The 18,159-nt window shown below is 32.1% G+C and overlaps 1 protein-coding gene across 2 annotated transcripts; it reads left to right on the forward strand.

The window, feature by feature from the left end:
- The first annotated feature begins 1,203 nt into the window (after positions 1–1,203).
- On the forward strand, positions 1,204–15,573 carry gogo (thrombospondin-1 like protein golden goal). Of its 2 annotated transcripts, XM_087411785.1 has the most exons (16): positions 1,204–2,134; positions 4,949–5,092; positions 5,879–6,125; positions 6,650–6,854; positions 7,297–7,518; positions 7,605–7,754; positions 9,512–9,860; positions 10,745–10,875; positions 10,947–11,192; positions 11,569–11,824; positions 12,481–12,699; positions 12,979–13,147; positions 13,389–13,562; positions 13,696–13,834; positions 14,185–14,383; positions 14,477–15,573. In XM_087411785.1, the coding sequence occupies exons 2-16, from the start codon at positions 5,032–5,034 to the stop codon at positions 15,514–15,516; spliced, it is 3,807 nt and encodes a 1,268-aa protein (XP_087267911.1). In that variant the 5' UTR covers positions 1,204–2,134; positions 4,949–5,031; the 3' UTR covers positions 15,517–15,573. The 2 variants fall into 2 exon arrangements, with proteins under 2 accessions (XP_087267911.1, XP_087267910.1); XM_087411784.1 differs by having other exon boundaries at positions 14,185–15,573.
- Positions 15,574–18,159: the final 2,586 nt, after the last annotated feature.

The following is an 18,159-nucleotide window of genomic DNA, read 5'->3' on the forward strand; positions in this document are numbered from 1 at the left end:
CATTACTCGCGATAATTATCGTCGTGTCTCGTTATTCAATGATTTATTAAGGACCAAGAAATATGGAATTCTGCAAAAAATATTTTTTAACGCGCTCTCTTTTCAATCCTGTTATAGTTATTAAAAAAAAATGGATCTTTATAATGTACAATTTCGTTTGTAAAAACAAAGTAAGATCGTATAGACAAAAATATATTAGTTATATAATATATATATATATATATTAGTTGAAACTAATATTAGAAGAAAAAAAATGAAGGATTGATGATTATTTCCATTAGTAAATTTCTCTTTTTATTAAAAAAATAAAGAAATATTAAACTATTGATTGAGGAGAAATTAATAGATAGAATTATTTATTAAACTTTTTAAGTAAGTATGCAGTAATTCTCTGCATATTTATTGTATAATTAGAAATATATGTATATACAAATATATGTATAGACAAATAAAATTGTATTTAATATATCTTATATGATGTAATTTAATATCTTCAACAAACATATATATTATTAATAATAATATTAATGAAATTAATTAATATTTACATGATTAATTAGGTTTTACCTTCGCAGATTGTTAAAAATAAATTGTTTATTAAAGATAGAAGAAGAATATAATTTAAATTATCTAATTTGATATTTAAATCAACCTAATTCAAAATCAATTGCTTAAAAATATGTTAAAAATTATTCATATTAAAATTTAATATACATATATGTATACATTCATGATATATATTTTTATTGCAAAAATATTAAATTTCGGAGGACATCCCTATCATTACAGGGGAGAAAAGAAGATATATTTATCTCATATCTATGTTTAATGTACAAATTATTCTTTTTTCCCCTCTTTGAAACATTATATTGGTCGTCCAATATTATGAACTCTTCGCTTCCTTAGCGCCGATACTGAAAGCCACCCCCGACTTTGGCGCCTTTGCAATTACTTCTTCGTTGTTCCTTAGAGGATATCGAATCGCCTACCCTCGGCAAAATCAGCCTCGCTCGAGTTCTCGGCTCCGAAAACACGTAACGGCGTAGCGCGCTGTGTATAGATCGGACATTCATTCATGGAAGCCAACCTTCTGTCAATGCTCACCCCCGAGGCGCACCCCATCGAACGATAAACGGGGATGCGGACGGGGGTGGCAGCGGCGGCGGCGGCGGCGGCGGCGGTGGCGGCGGTGGCGGCGATTCGACCCCATCCGACACAGAGAAAGAGGGGTGGCCGGCGACCCCGGCTTTAGTCGCGATGTGCGCGTCGCCCCATCGCAGTTGCTCCCTGTTTCGCATTTCCGCGGGATTCCTCGCCGACGAAGAAAAATCTCGCGTCGATCACGTCGTAAATCTTATTCTGATTTTACGGAATAATTCGAAACGAGGGAGTGGCGGTATCCGCGAATAATTCGATTAGATTGTTGTAATGAAAAATAAATTGTTTTTAAATTATAAACTCAATTTCAGTTTATTTAGTGATACGCCTAGTCTTTAAGGTTGTCATTAGCGTCGCGGTGTTGATAACGTTGACTCTAAGCGAAGACGAGAGAAAGAACGTTTTTTTTATTTCTTGCCGTATTAATTCAAAAAATGTCCACGTTGCAGTTTACTTCTAAAGATTTAATAAATAAGAAATAAATTAAAAGTTACTTCTAGTTTACTAAAGAAAAAAAGAAGGTTCAGGGAAGAAAAAGTAAGACATAAGAATAGTGTTGGTTTCTTAGCGTCCCAAACTCTCATAAACATCGTCGGTATTCTCCCTTGGCGGGAGGGTAATTTCGTGTCCGTCGGAGGGTCGACCCTCGGAGCAGCGCGGGGATGCGCGCGAGGGTGTTTGTGCGGCGTGGATAGGCGAGCCGGCAATTTCGCGTGTGGTTCTCGATATCGATTCTAGAAGGCCGCCGCCACCGTCAGAGTAATCGCGCACCCCCTTCGTCGTCCTTCGGTCGGCAAAACGACCGCTCGTTGACATCGTCGTCGTCGATACGCGAAGGGGGGATCGATGAAAGGCAAGATCGATCGATCGGATTGGAAAACTGGCAGTCAGATTCTGTCCTGTCTGCGGAAAAGATCTGCGATCTGTGATTAATCGCGCCGGGAAGATGTGGACCGTATCGGGATAAAAGTATTGCGTAAGCGTTAATTTTTAAACAACATAAAGGTTGGAAGAATATTTCAAAGATGTTTCGAAGATATTTTATTTGAAGTTATGATACCTATCGCATGTATGTTTGAGGCGTTTAAAAAACATCTTTCATTTATGTTCTACGTTACATTTAGAAAATATTCAAAATACTTGATAACACTGATAATTGAATTAATCGGGTATTAAGTAAAAATAATTTAAAAATAAACGGTAGATATTTAATTTTTAATTTTGAAAAATGTAATTTCGAATAAAAAAATATATTTCAAATATTTAAATTTATAATTAGAGCAATTATTTAGCAAAGTATTGTTAATACGAAGTTTTAATCCAATTTTTCTTTTTACATCAGAAAACATATTTGTCAATTAAACTTTAACTCAGAAATTTAAAAAATATAATAAAAAAATGAGAAATAAAAAAGAAAGAATAAAAAAATATTATACATAATTGTTACGCATATTTTAAAACGTTAACATGATATATTTTTGGCCATAAATTATCGATGCATCTTGTGCATGTTTCGCGATTGTTATTGCAAGAATACTCGACGCGTTGCCCTCGTCGCGCCTCCGACAGAGGGGCGATGTTTATCTGTGATATATCAATGTTAATCACCACTACGCGTGTTCGCTGCGATAAGCAACGCATATCTGTCTGCGTGGGGTCGGTATTCCCTTTTGCACGTAGCAACGAACTCATTATTCCAATTGCATAATCGATCCAAATACCGCTTTTTACGCCATTCCAACACGTGGATTGTCCACACATACATATTATGTATCATCTATTAGCCTCATTTAGGTCCAAAATACTTATTAAAAGCAAAATGTGAAATAAATTACTCTTGTCTGTAATAACTTTCTTTAATTAATCAAATAATAAGAGAATTTCATTTTTTTTCTCGAAAGAAGAAAAAAAATTACAAAAAATTATAAAGTAGAGAAATCAAAATCTGCAAAGATAATTATTTACTGAACTAAATAATCTTTTTGCAGATTTTGATTTCTTTACTTTAATAACAACGTTATTTTAAATTATAGTAAATTAATCTTTTTTACAATATTATATTTGATAAGTATTTATAATAAAAATTTTATATCAAATTTATGCGATTTTTCAAACAAGATATTTCAATAGAGAAAAGGAAAAATTTCACACATGGATCGCATTTTCTCGTAAATTAGCAGGGGAACGCAGACAGCGAGAAATCTCGATTTTAACGAGCACATTTATGGAAGGGTCCACCATCTATCCATTTTTGTTTCGCGTGAAAAGAATCTTCAGAGGGTTCGAGATATCCCGCGGAGACCAGTCAGGTCTTTCACAGATATGAGCAAATATTTTGTGGACATAGAGGCGATATTGGAAAACGATTTAGACAAACATTACACATTTCGTCGTATATGTATATAGTTAGTTTCATAGTTAACTAAATAAAAATTTTTTTTAAGTTGTTAATATCTTAGAATTATTAATTAATCTATTATTTTCTATCAAATAAATTTGTGGAAAATAAACATTTCCATAAATTATATTTATACAAAATACTATCTGTGATAAAAATTATTTAATAAACTATTCAATATGGAATATAACAAATGCAAAAGTTGAAGCATAAAAAATTATTTTTAAAAATCTATTTTTATTAACCACATTTTAAATATGCGGTAAAAATAGAATTCTATGTTAAATATGTAATTCATTAAGTTTGTAAATGTTAATTGTGCAATCTCTATTCTCTGTATTAATTTTGCAAATATCATGTTAAAAACATCTCATATCTCTTAATGCGGTCGGCGTTATACACAGACGCGTATGTGCGTTTTCTGAAACGGTGCATGCTAGGGACTCAGCCGATCGATACCGACGCGAAAGGACGATGCCCGATTTCGATTTCCCTCCGAGAAGCGACGCGGGGTTGCCCTAAGGGTTCAACACGTGCAATTATACAGGGCTGCAGATTTTCAGAAGCGGAGCGGGGATGCAAAACGCACGCACGTCGCTCGGTGACTTTGATCGTTGGCCCAAAGTAAAATTATGCTGCTATAGGAGCGTTAACTTATTTGCATCTATAAAGCAAGTAAATTGACGATGTGCCTTGCATTAATATATATATCAATCGCAAAAAGATAATTAGAATTAGACGAATTTAGCAAAAGCTTAGATCAAAAAAATCATAAATTTATTAATTTTTTTAATTATTAAATGTTTATTTTATGTTTAAATTTAATTTCTTACTTAAAATTAAAGTCAAAATCAATAAATAAAGATTTTAAATATATATATAAATTATATTATATTTACAATATAATTTTATAGAAATTACAGAAATTACTTATTTACAGTGATCACAATTAAAATAATGTTATTATTAAAAGAATTAGAAATTATATTCAGGAAAAGAATATTATTAGTAATATATGTTATTAGTTTTTTGTGACTTTTTAATACTAAGAATATTAAAAATAAAATTAAAAATGCAGTTTACATTATAGTGTCTTAATGTTTAATTTTAATTACGGTTACAAAAAAAATTTTTTTTAAATTTAATGCCTCAATCGCATGTTCGATAGTTATCATCGGGGTTAAAGGAGTTTTCCAGGAGCTTTATAGGAACATTTATTATTCCGACGTAATCTGGGTTACTCTGGTTTACTTTCTTTAAACGTAATCTCTAGTTCTCATTAAACGTAATCTCATGTTCTACTTTGCTTTAACTTATTTTATACCGATAATATTAGTCTAATTTATTTAACGGTCTAATTCTAACTTAAGCGCATTTTATTATTATTAACAGAAGAGATACGCAGATTTGTTATATTTTCTGGGGCACCGAAATATCTCGGTTAGGCCCTGGCGATCATCAATGAAGAGCCGGACATGAATTGGACATTCGAATGGTCATCATTGGGATTATTAATCATCCTTCTTCTGAGATGCGGTATTAATAACATAGATTTTAATTTTCACACAAAAAAGAAATGCAAGATTCTACTATAAGAAGAAGTGACATAATTGAGAATCATTACAATTAGTATAATTACAATTAGTAATTAAAAAAATATTTATATCAAGATAAGAGAGAGCTAAGTTAGTAAATCACAATCAAATAACAATCAATAAATGAGCAAAAAGAGATTTTTTTAAAAACTAGGACAATATATTCAAAAATAGAATAAAAAATTACAAAGTCCATTTAAAAATAGACATTTTTATAAGATATAAATATGATAAAGAACGCCAATAATCAGTCAAAGTCAGTTATTATATATTGAATATATATTGTATAAATACAATATATATTCTTAATTTAAATTTAATTATCTGAGATGTGAGACTGTGCGAAATTCATAATATCTACTTTGACCGATTATTGGCGTTCTCTCTATCATATTAATGTATATTATTTACTATCTATATTTATGTATATTTATGTATATTATTTACACAGTCATACTTATTCTTAAATCGTGTATCGTAAGACATTTCGTACTCATAGAATCTTCATCAGTTGCAGCTAAGTTAAAGTTAATTTTAATAATTTAGCTCCAATCATATGAACAATACTGAACTTGCATTTGTATATCAGATTATATATAATTGTTCAAACATAATTATTTAAATTAATTTATAGATAATTATCGACTAACGTCTCTATTTATTAACAAACGTATTTGACGTAAAGTTGTTTTGTGCAACTTTAGATATTCGTGTTTACTGGTTTCAGGTATCACAAGATCGATAACAGACGCGAAGGAGCCGATACTATTAAAAGTTGTTGCTCCTCCATCCCACACGGCTTTGTCTGGAGACGTAACAGTTTTTATTTTGGATTCGGCAGAAATAGAATCTTTTACGATATCTACAAATATCATGTCCACCAACGGCACAAATGGCGCAAGGAAAGACGAGAAAGAAACAATCGATCCAAAAAGAGAGGGAGTTAACGCGGGTCACGAACCGCTTGTGCTTAGGTATGTACAAGAGTCATAAAATTTAACAAACACGCACGTTGTCGCGGTGCCCTGAAATATTCAGCTGTTTACCCCAGCATGCACCCTTAAATAAGCAAACATTAAGATAAAATAATCATAGAAGAGATAAGTAAAAGCATCTGTAATTGCAAGACCATTTTCATAAATATTTCCAACTTTAGTTTATGATTCAAGTCCGATAAACTGAATTTATGCGCAGTTTATAACACCAAAAATGTATTTTCAAATTTGCATATAATATTATTGTATTAACCAAGATCCGCTTTGAAAATAGGATTCTTTTTATTACTTGATTTATTTTTCATTAATTGTTCCACTTATGCAATTATTTTCACAAATATTTTATTTTATTCTTTATTCATAAATGATTAGTTATAAATGAATAATAATAAATTTATCTTTCCTACATCGAGTTCCGGAAAACTGAAATTAATTCGTTACTATCGATATGATATAGTAATATAAACGATTTATATCGCATTTCAATTCGCGATTAATTTTAGAATACTGTACGTTGATGGCCTCACGTCGGAATTGATTGGTGATTTCCCTCTGGATACCTTGCCGCATAAGGGTGAGAATATTTCTGTGATAATACCTTGTGGTGTTTTCTCGCGTGGCGGAATTTATACACTACGACTTCAGTACAAGTTCTCAACCGTGGCTGCCAGACATAACACTGCCATTGCCGGGCTGCCTGAAATTGAGGTGGGTACACTATTTTTACAATTAAGATTGCATTTATAATATCAGATGCATTAATTAATGTAATACAATAATACAATAATAATGTAATACTATAATAATTTTAACATACATACAACTACGATAATTTTAACAATAATTGCATAATTTATTATACCTTTAGAATTATTATTTTTAGCCGTCACATTATAAAATCTTCTTTAGCAAAAATTAAAGAGATTGCAAAATCATTAATATTGATTAATATGAATCAAGATAAAATTCAAGATAGATTGATAAATGAAAGTATAGAAATCAATTTTTTTTTAAATCTCACTTTATACATTTTTTTTTGAGGACACGAAGAATTCGTAAAAGAATCATAATAAATCATAATAATTGTATTTATAATATTAATATATCGTTCGAAGAAGTGTTATCTAACTGGAATGTAAAACGTATTTAGATGAGCAGTGCCTTAGACGTAAAGTGGCCAACCCCTTCTTTGCTCTTGGAATCCCAACACTTTGGTACATATCCTAATCAGTCGATAATAGCAACTATAAAGTACAAGGGAATTTCGTGTGTACCTGCCAATGGTGTTCCTGTGGCAGCTTATATTTTGCAACTCATATATTGCGGTACTACCGCGGCCGCCTGCGATCCACAGAACAACAGTCGCATGCAAGTAAGCGCTACATTTAGTAAAGGGAGTGTCGTATAAAACGAGAACGTTGCGAAATCCAATCTCTTATGTTCCTCGAACTTGCCTAGGTGCTCTATTACGAAGAAATAAATGGCTTCACTTCGCCGAAGATCGTCAAATTGAAATGTGAATTTTTTGGACTGGCTGGAAATTATGCGCTTCGATTAAAGGCCTCGGAAGTTAATCCATCCGCACCGACGACCAGCGCGTACATTAAGGTAATTAAATTTCCCTATTTAAGTCATTGAAGTATAGTGATGGGAAGTAATAATTAAAGAGATAACTATTATTAGAACATCGCAGGATTAATGTATCACGTGCTTATTGTGTCGTGAATATAATTTATACTATATATGTATACATGAATTATTTTATGTATATAATTATTTTATGTATAAATTATTTTATGTATATAAATTAATTGTTTATATATATTTTCCAAATCCTTTGGAGTGGAATTTTATTCTAAAGAGTAAAAATTGAACGTCTTGAAAAAGAGTAACTCAATTTTCTATCTTTGAGAGTAAAATTTCACACTTTAGATGACAATTCACTCTAAAGGTTTTAGACAGTATTAGTTTATATACATATATGTAGAGGAAAGGCTCCTATTATGAGATACCGAGTTCATTTTGGGTAAATACTAGAAGCTTTAGGCAGAATTTAAAAAAAATAATAGGTCATTTTGAAGGAAATTTAATAAGCTTTAAAATAATGTTATATAAAATTTAATTCAAATTCTATTTTTTCTAAAAATTAAAGAAATGTAAAAAGTGAACAAATTGCAAAGTCAAAAAATTGTGCTCCTAATATGAGATGTCCCGAGAAATCGATAGTAAAACGCAAATTATATCAGTATTGCAATTAAAACTTTAATGTTTCTAAAATACAAACAAACACAGCCAGCGTGCATGCAAAGTGAACATGTGATAGATTGTACCCAGAACTCGTCTTCAGGTAGTTGGAATCAAACATTCCAAATATAGGCACTCAAGGTTCATTCCGGTTGTTTTTTTTTATTATTGTACAATAATATTTATACTTTAGCAACAATTTTCACTACATAGGAACATTGGTTATTTCATATTAAGAATACCCTGGGTATCTCATATTACGATTTCCACGCCTTATGGTTTTACGATTATCAAATCTAACTTCTGTAATTAGACAATTCAACATATCCCGTATTTTTCTATTAGTACGACCTTACTTTATCACTACATGAAGAATTTATTGCCAAATATTTATTTATTAAATAATAAACAAGGTTTAAAGGCTCATCTCAATGAAACTTAAAGACATCCAAAAATTCTAAAATCTTGTTTTATAATGACTACAGATATGATCTAATAATGAATTTTCTAAATAGTTTTCAATCCAAGAACAATAAATTCATGGTGGAACCAATAGATAGCGTTTATTAGTTTAGCAGAAATCGCTATCTCATATTAGGCACCTATCTCATAATAGGTGGCTTTCCTCTATACATATATTTATATATACATACATTTAAAGTATATATTTTGAGAAACATCTACATTTTTTCTAAAATTTTTCATATGTGTGTATTCTAAAATATTCCAAGATTTCTCTCATTTTATAGTTTCTGATAAAATCTTATAAAAAAATTTAAGGCATTCTTTTTTATTATAGAATGTACGAGAAATCTTAGAAATCTTAAAATATTTCAGAATTTGTATATGAAAAATTCTAAGAAAAATATAGACTTTCTCAGTATTTCTGAAAAGTGTACCAATTCATATAAAAATTGTGGGAAAATTTTTTATCAAGGATAATAATCTATATAAATGGTAATTTTTAAGATAATTGTTGTAAAGTATAATATTTAAGCAATGTTAAGATAAAATCTTTTATAAAAAACTAATTATTTAATTACATGCAAGTTTTTTTATTTAACATTTTTTGATTTAACAATTATATATTTTATATACGTTGTATTTTTTTTCATTTGCAGGTGGAATGGTCCACCGAATTTAGTTTCAACGTTCACGCGAGATCAATCTATCCCTGCGAAGGAACAGCAGGCATATCGGTTCTCTTTCAATATCCCACATGTCGTCTTCAAGGTGATCGCGTGCGCGTCTACGGTCGTCTTCGGGCGGATGTGAGTTCCCTGGCGCCGCCGTCCGCCTTGCACTACGTGGCGGAATTAAAGGCGGCGCCAGGCAAGCATTCGCTGAACTTCGACTGCGATCTCTTTACTGAAAAGTTCATCGAGTACTGCTTCGTTTACGTGAGTCAGGCGATCACCGGCGCGATGGCGGAAGTGAAGCTCGCGTGTATACCGACCTTCCCGCTGCTGGGTGAGTGCAAATGCTTAAAAGTCTGGTGTCTCCACCTCCCTCCCCCCAACAGATTTTCCGCCTCGTAATTCACCTCGAGAGATTGCTACACGTAGATTTTATCTTTTCAACGAGCCTCGATTGCATTTGATGTAGGTCAAAATAGATCAAATTGATGATGTGTGATTTAGAGAAGTAAAATTCGACTTTAAATAAAACAATTAATTTAACGTATAATTATATTGTTAACGATGATGATAATTAAGAGATAAATTAATTCAATTTAATATATTATTAATGATATTGTTGTGCTTTATTATTATACTTTGATTTGATTTATTCTTTTTGATTCTATTCAATATTTACTAAAAGGATAAATAAATTATAAATTGCTCACTTCTGTTGTCTTTAAGCTATAAATATTATAAATACACTGAGAAAAAAATATTTCAATTAACTTTTATTTAAATAGTACTAAATATTTATTAAACATAAATATTATTAAACATAAAAATATATTTATTTCGTACAAAAAACATTAATTTAATTTAATAATCATTTCTTTTTATTAAGTAAATATTTATTTATTGTAAGTAAATGTTTAGTTGACAGTATTCAAATAAATTTTATTTAAATTTAAAGTATTTTTTCTCAATGTATAAATTAATTTTTAAAAATAATTGAAATACGAATAATTGAAAATTTAATTATTTAATTATTAATTTTTTAAAACAATTTTAAGAAATTAAATTTCTCGATAGATAATATCGAAGATTAAAAAATTGCGGCCAAGTATAGAGTACTATTCAAATTCAAACTTTTTAAGCTATTTTGAGCCATAACACTCGACTTTTGAGATATCCTGTACAAATTTTCCTCCCTTCTCATTTCAATTATTAATGCAGAAAACGACGCGGCTGGTTGGGGTCCTTGGAGCGCGTGGAGCCCTTGCAGCAGCTCTTGCGTGGGTGGCGTTCGTAATCGATATCGATTTTGCGACACGCCACCCCCGAAATACGGAGCGAAATTCTGTCAGGTGAGTTTTAAAGATGGATGATGCAAAATGCGTGGCAATCAAATCAAATAGTGACGCTTTGCTCAAAATAGGGAAGAGCGGTCGAAACGGAATCCTGCGGTGGTACCGGCAGAATCGATTTTCAAGAGGCGTGGAACACCGAAGGATGGGAGTGCCGACACGGAATGACATTAGCGGCCACAAGACCGGAAGTCACGGCTCAGATTGGCGTACACTGTCGGTGTGGTTGTATTATCAATTTTGGAGATAAAGCCTTGAACAAAATATTGGCGGCGAATACTCAAGCTTGTCCCGGTCGTTCCTTCTGGCTGCTACAGGTAAATCTCGCGGGAACGTATTATATTATTTTCTTGCAATAATTATTTTCTTAAATAATTTTATACTCGTTTAAAGAAAAAAATAATATTTCGATTTTTTGGATATCTACGAAAGAACGATTTTGCTGAAGTATTTAAAAACTTAGATATTATTTAGATATACAGATCTGAAAATAATTTTGATGAATCACTAAAGTAGTTAAGAATTTCAAACACGATGAGCAATACTACAAAGCTTTGATATTTTATCAATCGTTCTACATAATTATTTTGATGGTCTAACAAAATTATTTTCAAATCTGTACCTAACTAAATTTTTAGATGCTTCAGCAAAACCATGCTTTCCGTATAATAATTGATTCCAATTTATCTATAGGCAAAATCGAATTACATAATTCGACTGCATTTGGATCAAACGCAGTTTCCTTGCCCAGGGCAATATTTTCGCGCTCGCGATGGTGATTCATTAAGCGCGGAACTTTTGACAGATATTGCGTTTGACAAGAGTGCACTCGCGATAGGAACGATATACTCCTCGGGTCAAAATTTGTTGCTCGAGTTTTTTAGCGATGAGCATACCGCCTCGGGGGATTCCTGCGTGGGTGGCTTTTTGGGACATGCGAGCATATTTCGTAAGCTTATTATGTATTAACACAATCAATAGGAACTAGAAATGCCTATACCGAAGTTAGATCTTTAATGTTTAAATATATGAATCAATGTGAATTATATATATATATATATATATATATATATATATATATAAAATATATATATACATATACATATATATATATATATACGCTATTATTATTTGTATTATATTATATACTATATAATATACTACAGAAATTGCTTGTCAATTTAATTTAATTTGTGATATTATTACAGTAGTTTAATTGCGTTTATAAGTCCGGAACACCAATTCGGCGCGCAGTTCGAATGACTACAAATATGATATATAAGCATGTACATATATAATATGAATTATTCGAATTATTTAAGCATTAAAGATTTAGCTTCGACCAATATAGGCATTTTTAGTTCGCATTGTATTATTGATTTATTGTATTCTCACATGTACGATCTAAAATATGATTTTATTATTTATCATGTGTTATGCAAAATAAAGCAAAATCTTAATATGTTTTAAATATTTAGTAGTAGATATTATAAAGTGAAGTTTTAATTACGTAATAAATGATTATTATATACTTTTATTTATATCGTTTCCGTGTTTGTTTACTATATTCAAGATATGTTTAATTTATATAATTTATTTTTTCAGAAAAACTATATGAGAACAAGACGTCGGTTTCACTCCCTTCGGAAACGAATTCTACTCTCACTGTTGAGCAATGGATCTTCTGGGGACCCGCGCATCTAGCAACAGCATCCCTTTTGATACTTATATTCTTTATATCTATTTTTCTAGCACTGCAATTTGCACTGAAATATAGAAAGTACCATATCGCAGAGGACTTAGATACCTTGAGTGAGCATTCTGGTAAGTATTTAACAATTTTGTGTATTAAAAGATAATTATTTATTAATTATTAAAAATTTAATATCAAGCGATTATTTTATAAAATAAAATTAATTATAATAATTATAAAACTATGAATGTAAAGTTATATTAATATTCCAATTAAAATTAATTATTATATTAATATTAATATTAAAAAATTAAAAGACATATTATTAATTTTAATAATAAACTACGACTAATATGTATTAAATAAAGATGTATCAGAAAATGAAAATATTAGAATAATAAATAATTTAGGATGCAGCGATATAATGATAGGCCGAGCAAAATCGATGTCTTCTACGACGTTAATTTCGGAAGTCGTGTCTCTAGTGGGATTGCCAAAAAAATGCACACCAAGACTGTCGAAACGTAAAGCACCTCGTGCGATGGAGGATGGTTACGATAGTTCGGAAACTTTGGCGGAGTAAGTAACAATTCATTGCTTAATATTTAATATTAATATTTTGAAATATGATATATATTGATTCCTGATCTTTAATTCAATCGTATTTAAATATTTAATATATTATATTAATATTATATATTATATTTTAATGTTATACTCAGAATTACATGATTTTGCATTATTCATTCTATGAAAGAATTATTGATTCATTGAATTTATTGCGACCTACAGCAGTTTTAAGGTATTTTTGATGTAACAGATATGAAGATGAAACCAGTTTGAGCTCGACTACCTTGAAGTTTCGAGATGACGACGAAAGCTGTACAGAGAGAAGCGTGATACCGAATAAATTGCATACCGATGAACCACCGGTGACAGTATCGGCTATTATGGCAATTGGTCAGCCAGAAATAAAATATGCCCAACCAATCAAGTAAGTATAATTACTAAGTAAGTATAACTACTCTCGATGGAGAAATTTTATATAATATTTTATGTGAATATATAATCTCTCAATATATAATCAAATAAACTTTAAAATAACTTGTACATTATTCACATTGTAGATTACGAACTCTGGGATCTATTAGTTCTGCGAACAAATTGATGTCGAGCAACACGAGATGTCAAAGCTCAGCGAGTATTACCGAGAGCCCGCATATCGCAAGACTTCATCGTTACACGTCTAATCCTTTGCAGTCTAAGGTAGAGATCTAATCTGATTATGTATATTTCATTTAAAAAATCATACAAAGAACTGAAAGTTAAAGCAAGAAACGAAATAAATTTTCTTCTAAATCTTTTAATTCTGATAACGCAGCGATATTTTATAAATATGCCTAACTTTAATTAAATTGAGATAAATAAATCGAGATGATAAAAAACCTAAATATGATAAAATATCTATAATAATTATTCAAATGTGTCAGATAAATCACGTATTGTTATTCAGAGAAAATTTAAGGAAAAGGTAAATTTAATTTTTAACATTAATTAAACATTTTGCGTTAGTGCCAAAAAGTTATTTAATTTTGAAAATCGAAAAATGTTATTAGGATTCATCGACGAGCAGCCCACTATCGGGTACATCCACACTCCGCAATGGTAAAGAGACGAAGGATCGTCGAAATCGCGAGCGACTACTACAAGGACCGGGTTCGGAGTTCAGCCTGACAAATCCGGAGACGGACATGGAGCTCGACTATTACGATTACAACGTTGCGAATGCCGGCGCCGCGCCGGGCTCGTACTTAGGTATGGATCCAGCTTTTCTCCTATGGATACCTCCGTTGTCGATGTCTGAGGATTCTCAAGGTCCATCTGCGGATCGTCCGGATTGTTTTCAAGGCACGACGAGTCCGGCATTGTACCGACTGCCGGAGAGCACCGAGGGCGCGACCCTGACCCCGGCCGAGTATCGACGTATGCGACATCAGATCGCGTCTAGTGTCGAGGAAACTAGACCGAGTCTTGAGCAGCAACGCCAGGACTCGACGTCCTCGTCGTCGTCGAAGAACGATTCGTCGTCAGGCGGTAGCGTTCTGTCCGAAGATAGCATCAGCGAAAGCAGAACTGCCAGACTGAACGAACGCCTGCTGCCAATTCACCGGATCCTGGAGGACTCCAGGACTCGGGTCAGCGAGGAGTCTCTATGCAGTCAACTTGCAATCGACAGGACACAATGCAGCATTCCCAATCGCCTTCACAGCACTGATCTCTCTCAGGAACAGAACGTTTTGAAAAGCGGTCCACAGGATAGTCATGTAAATATTACCGATTGCGTTGTAGTCAAGTCAGAGGAGAAATCGAAACAAATTTTCAAAAGGTATCCCGAAGAGGCAGTCCTTCATTATGGTACCTCAAAGTCTTATGTGAATCAAAAAACAAAGGACATTTCTCAGAATGACAAGAAGAATCATTGCTTAAAAAATGAAAATACATCCAAACTGTCTGGCAAATCAATGAGCTCGAAGACTCAGGGATACATAAACGGCAAAGACAGGGTTCTTCAGAGTGCTAACGATTCCACGGACATCGTTTTAACGACAAATTTAAACATAAGCACGAGCGGCTCGTGCAAGTATCGAGACTTCACGCAATTTACGCAACCACGTGAGACCAATAAACTCTCGGATTGTACTAATATTCCTATGATCGAGTTCTCGGGATCGCGACTGAATTCACCAGCGACAGCACGGAGACTAACGACGGACAACTTAAACATCAGTTTGTCCAAGAAGGAGATTCAAAGTCCTGATTACGGAGTTGAGAGCGACATAAAGACCGAATCGCGCGACTCCTTCTACGATCTGATCCGTGAAAATGAGGACGGCATCAAGTTCGCAGACGACGACGACGAGTATATCGATAATAGAGCGAATTTGTGAAATTTATGTTGTAATTGCTACATATGAGAATGCAATAAAGGTTATTATTATTTTATAGTTGCGAATATTATATCAATTATATCAGTATTTTGGGAGAATCTGACACGTTTTGAAACATTATATAGAAGGAAAGGTTTTACTAAAGTATTTAAAAATTTAGTTAGATTTTGAAATTTGAAAATAATTTTGTTGAACTCCTGAAATAATTATAAAATTATTCCAAATTATTTCAGGAGTTCAACAAAATTATTTTCAAATTTCAAAATCTAGCTAAATTTTTAAATACTTTATCAAAACTGTTCTTTCAATGTATTATACATATAGTATTAGCGATTACATAAATATATATTTATATATCTTAATCTTCTACTTACATGCAGCAAAGTGATGTAACATTACAAACGTTTTGCTGCATTTTCCAATCATAAGACAAATTATGAATAACTGTGGACAATTATAATTCAACAATTATAATTCATTTTAAAAATTATAAAAATGAATTAAAGTGTTAATTATAACGTATTTCGACTATATATATATATATATAAAATTTTCTAAATATAATTGTTGTAATCGCTATTTTTGTAAATATGTAGAATATTTTGTATGCGGTATGTAAATATGCTCCGTCCATCGCAATGAAATGTAGTTATTTCGAAAATTCGTAACTCTCGAATACCTCGCTATTCATATATTTCGCTACGCATGATTATTTTGTATTTATTTATTTTAATCGCCCATCCTAAGCTGTACTTTGATTAACGTTGCTTGACTTTTGTGATTTTACGGGATACTTCGATAATCCACAAACATTGAATGTTAGTGGATATACGATATGACAAATCAGTTTAATAGCTATATATGATCGTATACATCGTATACATGATCATGTATGAAATTATGTGATCATATATGATGTGATCATGTATAATTTCATATATAATGATATACGAGATATATATAATAATTTAAGAATTTTATTACGAACGTATGTGTGAATACATCAAATATGATAAAGAAAGCCAAGAACGGTCAAATTTATTAGGAGTACAAATTAGTTCGGTTCATTTTTTTGTGTTCAAAAATGCATTTATTTCAAAACAAAATGAATGAACAGATTAATTAAGTAAATTAAAGTCCAGTTAATTATTGTCCATCGCTGGCTACTACTTTTCCCCATCTCTCAAGCAATTTTCGAATTCCATCTCGAAAAAATGACTCGCCTTTGGAGGCGATCCAATTTTGGAGCCAATTTTCGATTTCTGCGAAAAAAGTGAATCGATGACTTGCCAAATTGTGCTGCATCCTTCGGAACAACAAGTAATCAGAAGGAGCAATATCCGGAGAATACGGCGGGTGCGGTAAAACATCCCATTTGAGCGTTTCCAAATATTTTTTTACGACTTTAGCGACATGAGGCCGAGCGTTGTCATGAAGAAAAATAACTTTATCATGTCTTTGCTCATATTCCGGCCGTTTTTCTCACAATGCACGACTCAAACAAATCAATTGTAGTCGATACCGATCGCCCGTAATGGAATCGCCAGGTTTCAGCAGCTCATAGTAAACAACACCCTTTTGGTCCCACCAAATACAGAGCATGATCTTCGAACCATGAATGTTCGGCTTTGGTGTTGATGTTGAGGTCGATGGCAACGATTGACTTAGCGTAATATTTTTTCTTCTTGGGGTTGTCGTAGAATATTCACTTCTCATCTCCAGTCACAATCCGATGCAAAAAATCTTTTCTTTGTTGCTTTGAATCAGCTGTTCGCAAGTGAAAAATCGCCTTTCAACGTCTCTCGGTTTCAGTTCATAAGGCACCCAATTTCCTTGTTTTTGAATTATTCCCATGGTTCTCAATCGTGCAGAAACGGCTTGTTGAGTTATCCCAATGATTCTGCAAACTCCTCTTGCATTTGACTCTGATCTTCTTCGAGTAATGCCTCTAATTCTTTGTCTTCGAATTTTTTTTGGCTGTCCAGAGCGAGGCTTGTCTTCAACGCTGAAATCTCCATCCTTGAAACATCGAAACCATTCCCTACATGATTTATCAGTTGGAGCAGTGTCACCATAAACTTCAACAAGCATTCGATGGGCTTCAGCTACACTTTTCTTCCAATTAAAGCAAAAAATTAGAACCTCCCGCAAATGCTGCTTGGTTACCACAAAATTCGACATCTCAAACACAGTAAAAATCAAGGTTTTTGTATGAAACTCAAAGCGATATAAACTGAATATTATTAGCAGATGTCTAACCTCTCTGAAAACGCCAAAATCAGTTGTCACTATGAACCATTCACAACAGCCGGAGCCAGCTTTTGGAAAATTAATCGAACTAATTTGTACTCCCAATAGATGTTTCAAACAATACGTTATATATTCTTATATTAAATTAATTTATTTCAGATACGATTGAGAGTCGAAAAATTTTCGGTTTCAACACAATCATTCTGATGTGAAAAATTAGCCAGGATATTTTTTTGCAATAAGTTTCTTACTTTCTTTCTGTCTATTCTAATTTAATTTAGGGGGTTTATTAGGGTTTCAGAATGATTGTGTTGAAACCGAAAGATTTTCGGCTCTCAATCATATCTGAAATAAATTATTTTAATATAAGAATATATAACGTATTATTTGAAA

This window comes from Acromyrmex echinatior, chromosome 12 (genome assembly GCF_024713525.1).
Source record: "Acromyrmex echinatior isolate Ae372 chromosome 12, ASM2471352v2, whole genome shotgun sequence".
NCBI classification, from domain to species: Eukaryota; Metazoa; Arthropoda; class Insecta; order Hymenoptera; family Formicidae; genus Acromyrmex; species Acromyrmex echinatior.

Bases quoted from the DNA above. Each gene is read 5' to 3' on its own strand.
- gogo (XM_087411784.1), top strand. From the start codon at position 5,032: ATGAATTGGACATTCGAATGGTCATCATTGGGATTATTAATCATCCTT. The intron at 9,861-10,744 runs GTGAGTGCAAAT...TTATTAATGCAG, and splicing joins ACCGACCTTCCCGCTGCTGG to AAAACGACGCGGCTGGTTGG. The intron at 10,876-10,946 runs GTGAGTTTTAAA...TGCTCAAAATAG, and splicing joins ACGGAGCGAAATTCTGTCAG to GGAAGAGCGGTCGAAACGGA.